Source organism: Tupaia chinensis, unplaced genomic scaffold, assembly GCF_000334495.1.
Source record: "Tupaia chinensis unplaced genomic scaffold, TupChi_1.0 Scaffold146740_1, whole genome shotgun sequence".
In the NCBI taxonomy this organism is placed as follows: Eukaryota; Metazoa; Chordata; class Mammalia; order Scandentia; family Tupaiidae; genus Tupaia; species Tupaia belangeri.
Genome location: NW_006206595.1, coordinates 204,419 through 212,731, shown reverse-complemented (window position 1 = coordinate 212,731; position 8,313 = coordinate 204,419). Strand labels below are relative to the sequence as shown.

The following is an 8,313-nucleotide window of genomic DNA, read 5'->3' as shown; positions in this document are numbered from 1 at the left end:
TGTTCTATCTTTATTATATTACAGGTAAAATGAAATATTTCCTATAAAACACTGGGGAAAATCACCTTAAAATATTTATTACAGGGTTAAGTTGAAATTTGGAGGTAGAACAGTCACATGGCTTCATTCAGCAATAAGACAGCTCCAAAGGGTTATCGCAGAAGCAAAAGCCATAGGCTACAGGTGCAGCCCCAATAAGATACTTGAGTCGGGGAGCCTGGCGAGCCTGGCTGACGTAGTAGAGAAGGGGGGCCCCTGGGCCTGCTCCAAGCCAGCCCTGCAGCAGAGCTTCCGTGTAGCGGTCAATGTCACGGTCAGTCACATCCCAGAGATTACCCAGGAACAAAGGGCTGGGAAAAAAAGATGGAAGAAATACAAAGTAAGGGCCCTAAAACAGAATGAGGAGGGAAATATGATTGGTGGTGTGATTAGTGGTGGTAGTGGTGGGTGAGCGGAGAGGAGAGAACAATGATGAACTCCCTTGGCCTATACTTCCCAGAGGAGGAAGAAGGGGGCGTGCCAGCGAACTAGGACGGGAGGAAGGTGGGGCACAGAGAGGAAGGATTCAGAACGCAGACCTAGGAAAGGACTTGGGGAAGGGCAGGAGTCTTAACGTCCTAGGAAGGAAGGGCCTTGCTCGAGACTCACCAGCCGGCCATGATGTACTTCAGCACTATGCCAGCCCCCTCCAGGTTTCCGTGTACAGCCAGGGCTGCGCTGCTGCAACCAAACAGCAGGGCGACTGCCCGGCAGCCCAGCCGCAGGACAGCTTGTCCATCGAGGAAGCGGGCGCCAGCCCCATGACCTGCATAGCTGAGGCAAAAGGAGGAGAGATGAACCTTGACTGAGCAGTACAAGGCCCCTAGGTCTCTAGAGACGCTAAAGTTGCAAAGCAACCCATGGTGATGGCATCTTCAGGACTGCTCCTCTCCCCACCCCCCTGCCCTAAGCACTCACATATATAAATCGCGCTCCGTCAGGGCTGCCTGCACCTGTTCAGGGCTCGGCACTTCCCCGATCACCCCTCTCCAGCCAGCTTCACTGCAGGAAAAGGTAGGAGTGAAAACAGGGCACCGCGTGACAGAAGTCACGAGGTAAAAGGGCAGAGGGAGCATTAAAGAGAAGGTGGGCTACGCCAGTTGATTCTGGAGAAAAGGCATGTGATCTCTAACCTTCTCCAGTCCCCCTTGTCCTCACCCCCTGACCTGCTAAAAGTGGCTCGAAATTGCTCCTCTGTGCTTGACAGGTTATTGTGAGGGTTCAGGACGTAGAAGGTACTTCGTGGATCCACCCCTTGGCTCAGTACCGATGAGGCCCCAGACTGAAGGAGAGACACTGGTGATGAGGACCCTGGGCTCATCAGGTGTCATCCAACAAACTCCAAGCCCCTTTCCACATTGGACCCATTCCTGAGACCCTATCTTCCCAGATCTTCCTGCCTGTCTTTCCTCAGGTCTCCCCAGGTTGGCAATCATCCCCAGTACCCATTCTTGAACCCCACCTCTTTGATGATGGAGTAGCTGAGTAGGAAGTGGAAAGAGGGCAGCCGGGTGACAGGCCGTGCCCGGAGACTGGGCATGCTTTCCCATGGCAGCTTCTGCAGGTCCTGGGCAAAAAGCACTCAGAGGTTACTGTCCCCAGCTGTGTAATCTGCAGGAGTCAGAGGGGGCCCCCTCTCCTTTCACTAGACACTGCCCCTCTGCCCTAGCTTCTCACCTTGTCTAGCACCAAGACAAGGTGCCTGTTGCTTGGCACTGTCTGGCCCCGCAGACGTCCCACTGACTCGTTCAGGAGCTCTTGGGCTCGTTCTGGCTGGGTGGGGCACAGCCCACAGGCTAGGGCCTGAATGTCCTGAGGGGTGAGTGTGCTGGCACCGCTGAGCATGATCTGCAGGGAGCAGTGGTTAGTGAGCGTGACAGCTCCCATCTACATGCACAACAGCTGCTGGGAAAGAATGAAGTCTGGCTTCTCCTTCCCTGGGGTTTTCACTCACTTTCAGCAGAGTAGGGTCAGGGTATTTCCAGCCACAGTCCTGCAGCAGCCCTTGCAGACGGGAGGCCTCCTGCACAGAACTGGGCTCCTCATTGGATGGCAACAGCAGTCCCCTCCAGCAGCCCAACACATACTTCTCTAGGGAAGTGACAAGGACCTGAACGTGGGAGGACAGGGTCTTCAGTCAGAGAGAAGCCAAGCTTCCGCCCCCATAGGCACCAACATTTTGGAGTAAGTGGGTTTTCCAATGCATATGTTTATCTTACATTATCTTTCTACCACTCATAAAAGGCAAGAATCGGGACCAGTAGTTGGCATAATGGACTTCCATCTCGCTTTCTATCTCTCTGACTCTTTGCTTTTCTGGCGTGCACATGCGTCCTATAGCAAAAACCTCTCCAAAAAAAACCCGGCAAGAATCATAGAAATGTTTCCATTTTCCAAGCTCTAGGAAAGCAAACTTTCATTATATTGGGTCACGGAAAAATCATGTATATTTTTGCATAGAAAAACATACATCATGACTTTTCCGATGACCCAATATATCCCTGTGCAGTGAGAAATACAAACAGGTGGGAAATGAAAGCTAAAGCTAGAAAGCTGATACTTGGGTTTAAATCTTTTTTCTTCTGTGTGTCTTTTCCTTAAAGTTTATCTGTTGAGGGCCAGCTGGTGATATGGTGGTCAAGGCGCCTGAATCCCACATAGCTGACTGCACAGTTCGAGTCCCAAACTCGGCGGCTTGAAAATTTACCAGGTGTGTGTACGTGTGTGCCCAAAATTCTGAGAGAGGAGGAGAAAGGATTGTGGTGTGGCCATTTCCCCTCGGGGGTGATTTCTCACTTTCTCTTTGATGAGTACATGTGTCCTACAGGAAAAACTAAAAAGGAAAGAAAGAAAGAAAGAAAGGAAGAAAGGAAGGAAGGAAGGAAGGAAGGAAGGAAGGAAGGAAGGAAGGAAGGAAGGAAGGAAGAAAGAAAGAAAAGGAAAAAAATTATTGGGACAGAGAGAAACTGACAGAGAAAAGACAGGCACCCTTAACAGGGTCTCCATGCTGCACTCCACCCCATTTCAGCCAGCTTGGATCCCAGCCACGCACCTGAACCTGGTATGCATCGGGAGGCTGTGTGGCTCCAGCCTCGCAGAGAACTGCATTGCCACCACGCTACTGATCGGGCCCCCTGCTATCTATAAACATTCCACTGCCAGACCCCCTGTAAATTCTGGGTTATTTACTTATCCTGCTTGCTTGCTTTTTAAATTGCCAGAGGGTATGTATGCAGGCCACAGAGAGAGACCCAGGGAGAGTGAGGTGGGGAAAGCACCGCCCAATAGGGCCAGATCACACCACAATCTCTTCTCCGTTTCTTCACCCTGTTGGGATTTGGGGCATGCGTACCCACACACCCAGTTTATCAAGCCACCAGGGTCAGGATTCAAATGGCATGGCCAGCCACTGCCTTAACCACCAGCCTATGGAGCTGGCCCTGAGCTCTTATTTAAAGTCTTCCCCAAGTGACAGTTTTTTTTATTTAGGCCTAATAATTTTTTTTTTTTCCTTCCAGAAAAGACCTGCAGTAGCTCAGCACTGACCTGGGACCTCTGACAGAGAAAGTGCTGCCAACCCCCGGGTCATTTCTGAGGCAGGCCTGACCCACCCCAGCCTGGGTGCACACACCTCCATCCTATGATCCAGTTCTAGCCGCCCTGTCCACCATTCTCGCTTGTCGGTACAGCTGCTGTTCTCTTTCTGTTCCTTCTGGATGGCGTCAAACTCTTTCAGAGCCAAACTTAAAGAAAGCTTTGGAAAATGGGGTTGTGAGATCTCTGCTTGATCACTATCTTCATCACCCAGCCTCAGAATGGGCTTCGACCAGAAGGCTGCCCAAGCCCCACTTCGTTCCCTTACCCAGAAATCCTACCTTATTCTGGGCAGTGGGGATCTGCACAGTGACGGGGGGATTGTCCTTTTCCAGCCGCGTCAGCAGGAGGGTGTCGCCCACGATTCCGGGCCGGAGGGTGGCCAAGGCCAGTATACACACAGTCACCCCTGACACAAGGGACACATTCAGAATCATTTTAGCTGTTATAAAGAATTCCCTTCCCTTGGGACCAGCAATTGGCATAATGGCTATGTCGCTGAACTCCCATGTAGTTGACCGCAGTTTGAGTCCCGGGCCTGGTGGCTTAAACTCACGCCGTGTGCATGTGCGTGTATGCCCAAGATCCCAAGAGGAGAATGGAGGAGAAGGGATTGCGGTGTGGCCATCCCCCCGGGGGGGGTGATTTCTCGCTTTCTGTCTCTCTGTCTCTATCTGTCTTTCTGGCGAGTGCACGTGCCCTATAGCAAAAACCTCTCGAAAAAAGAAAAAAAAAAGACTTCCCTTCTCTATCTTCTATATGCCATCCCTGTCTAAGAAGTCTTCACTGGCACTAGAGTTCCAGGTGCTCTCTCTGCCCTAACAGAGAGCTGGCAGTTAAAAAAGCAAGCAAGCAGGATAAATAAATAAAGAAGAGCTGTCTTATGCTTCTACGTGTCCCTCACGGTGACTAACAAAGGGCCCTGTACAGAGCAAGGCACTTAGACTAACTGCTAACATGTTTCATGTTAGTGGATTAAGACCCCAGAAGTCTGAACTCACCTCTAAAGACACTGAATTTGCTGGTAACTCAAAGCTGAGGTTAAAAAAAAAAAGAAATACTTCCTGATTTAGCATGTCTTTTTGGTGGGATAAACCAAATGGGTAACAGACAAAATGCTTGACACAGGACCGTAAACCTATGTAAACGAGCCGATGCCTTGAATTTCTTCCCCAACTCCTCAATGAGCAGATGCATGAGGGCGGGAAAGCCAGCCGGAAGCTGTCACCTACCACTGGGGATCAGAGCCAGGTGTTCTTGGAAACGCTCCTTCTCGGGCTGGGGGAAATGGCCAGATCCTGAAGTCCTGAAGGAAAAGAGGTGCTGGATGCGGGCCAAGGGGACATCTCCAGGTCTCTCCTGGAGGCTCAGCCCCTGCAGCTGGTCTGCCATTTCCAGTGATCCTTGGTGCTTCTGAGCCTTGCTGCAAACAACAAGTCATGGTCAGTCTCCTTCCTTCAAAGTCTACACTCTTCCTCCAGTGTGCCGCAGCCCGAGCCTTAGGGACGGTGGGCACTCACCTGAACTGTCTGTGGAGGTGGGTGAGCAGCTGGTGGCGACAGGTGATGGAGACCGACTCAGTGATAAGGAAGGCAGTGGCACAGGGATCCCGGTGCCCCAGGCACAAGGCCAGGAAGCGACAGAGGTGGGCATACAGCCCACTGGGAGGGCAGTGACTGACTCCACGGAAAGCAGTGCTCAGTGAGGCACAGATGGAATCCAGGGTAGGGAGACCTAGAGGAAGGTTGAGACACTTGCTACAGATTCAATCTATTTCCTAGTTGATAAGAGCTTTCCAAGAAAAAAAGAGTCCTTCTTGGGACCAACAGATGGCATAATGGCTATGTCGCTGGACTCCAACATAGTTGACGGCTGTTCAAGTCCCGGAACCAGTGGCTTAAAACTCATACTGGGTGCATGTGCGTGTGTACCCAAGATCCCGAGAGAATGGAGGACAAGGGATTGCGGTGTGGCCATCCCCCCTGGGGGAGATTTCTTGTTTTCTGCCTGTGTCTCTCTGTCTCTCTGATGACCACATGTGTCTTATAGCAAAAATCTCTCCCTTAAAAAAAAATAAAAGAGTCTCTCTCTCATTTCCCACCTAGAAAAGTACCACGTATGAAAGGCCATGTGCCAAGTGGAGTTCTGTACAGATTACGAGCTTCAACTCACTCCATCTTCCCAACCCCCATTTACAGGGATGGCATCAGAAGCGCAGAGAGATTAAGTGACTTGCACATAGTTAGCAGAGAGAGGGATAGTATTCAAACCTGGCTCAAAAGTTACTAGATCTAGATGGGATCTAAAGCCAGACCATGAATAGACTTGAAAGACTTAGGGATTCAGAGACCTACAGGCAGGACCAGCAGATGGTGTAATGGTTACATTGCTGGACTCACATGTAGTTAACTGTGGGTTGAGTCCCAGACTCAGCAACTTAAAAAACACACCAGGTTGGGACCAGCAGTTAGTGTAATGGCTATGTCGCTGGACTCCCACGTAGTCGACCACGGTTCGCGACCCGGACCCAGTGGCTTAAACTCATGCCGGGTGCGTGTGCGTGCGTGCCCAAGATCCCAAGAGGAGAATAGAGAAGGGATTGCGGTGGTGATTTCTTGCTCTTTGTCTCTCTCTGTCAGGCGAGCACACGTGCCCTATAACAAAAACCTCTAGGGAAAAAAAAAAAAAACTCAAACCAGGCACGTGTGCGTACATGCCCAAAATCCCAAGAGGAGAAGGAACTGTAGTGTCGCCATCTTCCTTGGGGGTAATGTCTCACTTTCTGTCTTTCTCTGTCTCTCTAGCAAGCACATGTACCCTATAGCAAAAAATCTTTCTCATTATAAAAAAAAAAAAAAAGAAAAGAGAGTGAGAAAGAGAGAGACCTAGAGGCTCAGCCCTCTCCAAGGGACCAAACCTCGGTACTCAGCATACTCACCAATGACTATAGGGGCCGGGGGGAGACAGAGCCGAAGACCGAGGTCCCTGTCGCTCTCCTTGTCTGGGCACGAGATAGACAACTCCTCCTTGCTGACATCTCGTCTCAGCACCTCACGTTCTCCTATAACTGTATCAGGGCCTAGAGCTGGGGCCTTCCCACCTGCAGAGAGAACGTGACTTTTGTAGAGTTCCTCCTCCCGTCATCCCCTTTGTCATCCTTTCTAGATCCCAGTCCCTCAGAGCCGGTATAAGAATTTTCTTTGGGGCAGTTCAAATCCTGGACCTGATGGCTTACTTTCTCCCTCTCTCTCTTTCTCTGGCAAAACTCATGTGAAAAAAATAAATAAATAAATAATTCTTCAAAAAAATTATTTTTCTTTGGGACAAGCCTGTGGTATGGGGGTTAAGGCAGCTGGATCCACGTGGCCGAACGCATGGTCTGAGGCTTGAAAAATAAACTGAATGCATGTGTGTGCATGGTTAAAATCCCGAAAGGGGAAATGGAGATGGGATTGTAGTATCGTCATCTGCCATGGGGGGATGCTTTCTCACTTTCCTTCTTTCTCTCTCCCTAGCAAACTAAAAAAAAAAAAAAAAAAGAACATATAGATTGGGGAAATCAAAAACTAAAAAATGTGGGACCAGCAGATTGCATAATGGTTACATCACTGGACTCCCATGTAGTCGACTGCAGTTCAGATCACAGACCTGGCAATTAAACTCATGCCAGGAACATGTACATGTGTGCCCAAAATCCTGAGAGAGGATGGAAGAGAAGGGATCGCAGTGTGGCCATACCTCCTGGGGGGTAATTTCTCTCTTTCTGTCTGTCTCTCCAGCGAGTGCATGTGCCCTATAGCAAAAATCTCTCTCTCTAAAAAAAAAAAAAAAATAGTAAACCAATAAAACCTATTTAAAAAAAAAAATAACTCTTTTTAAATTATTTTATTTAATTTTATCTATTCATTTATTTAATTTGACCAGAGACAGACATACACACAGAAAGAGAGAGAGAGGGAGGGAAAGTAAGAAGGCAAGCCACCAGGTCCAGGACTTGAACCATGGTCGGCCATATGGGAGTACCCAGCACCTTAACCACCATGCCACCTGCTGGTCCCAAAACCTCTTATTTTTTATAATGTTGCCAGAGGATGTGTGCACTTGCCAGAGAAAGGAAAGGGAGAAAGCAACCCAGTGGGGCATGGTCACACCACAATCCCTTCTCCATTTCTCCATCCTGTCAGGATTTTGGGCACATGAGCACATGTACCTGGGAGTGTTTTTCAGGCCACTGGGGCCAGGATTTGAACCAAGGTTGACTATGTGAGATCTGGCTCCCTTAACCATTAAGTCATAGGACCAGCCCTAAAAGAACTTTTGGGGCCAGGAGGTGGCATGGTGGCTAAAGCATTGGACTCCCTCAAAGCCAACTGTGGTTCAAGTCATGGGCCTGGTGGCTTGCTTTCTCACTTTCTTCCCTCTCTGTCTCTCTGGTGAGTATACATGCCCTAGACTAAATTAAAAATAATGGGGTGGGGGTGGGGGTCGGCAGGTGGCACAGTGATTAAGGGCATTGGACTCCCACATGGCCGACCACAGTTCAAGTCCCAGACCTGGCAGCTTACTTTCTCACTTTTCCTCTCTCTCTCTCCAAATTAAAAAATTAAAGAAAGAAAGAAAGAAATTCTTTAAAAAAAAAAAATGGGGCCAGCAGGTGGTGTGGTGGTTAAGGGCACTGAA

The 8,313-nt window shown here is 49.5% G+C and overlaps 1 protein-coding gene across 1 annotated transcript in view; it reads right to left on the bottom strand.

Annotated features, from left to right (window-relative positions):
• Positions 1-57: 57 nt before the first annotated feature.
• ESPL1 (extra spindle pole bodies like 1, separase) overlaps positions 58-8,313 on the bottom strand; it is a 31,839-nt gene continuing 23,583 nt past the window's right edge. Inside the window, exons 20-31 of the mRNA XM_027768520.1 lie at positions 6,572-6,733; positions 5,154-5,367; positions 4,866-5,056; positions 3,915-4,042; positions 3,671-3,793; positions 1,994-2,149; positions 1,717-1,887; positions 1,502-1,606; positions 1,206-1,321; positions 958-1,041; positions 649-813; positions 58-350 (exon numbers count right to left, since the gene is read on the bottom strand). Coding sequence (XP_027624321.1) covers positions 128-350; positions 649-813; positions 958-1,041; positions 1,206-1,321; positions 1,502-1,606; positions 1,717-1,887; positions 1,994-2,149; positions 3,671-3,793; positions 3,915-4,042; positions 4,866-5,056; positions 5,154-5,367; positions 6,572-6,733 — 1,838 coding nt within the window. The 3' untranslated portion in view covers positions 58-127. The remainder of the gene's footprint in view (positions 351-648; positions 814-957; positions 1,042-1,205; positions 1,322-1,501; positions 1,607-1,716; positions 1,888-1,993; positions 2,150-3,670; positions 3,794-3,914; positions 4,043-4,865; positions 5,057-5,153; positions 5,368-6,571; positions 6,734-8,313) is intronic.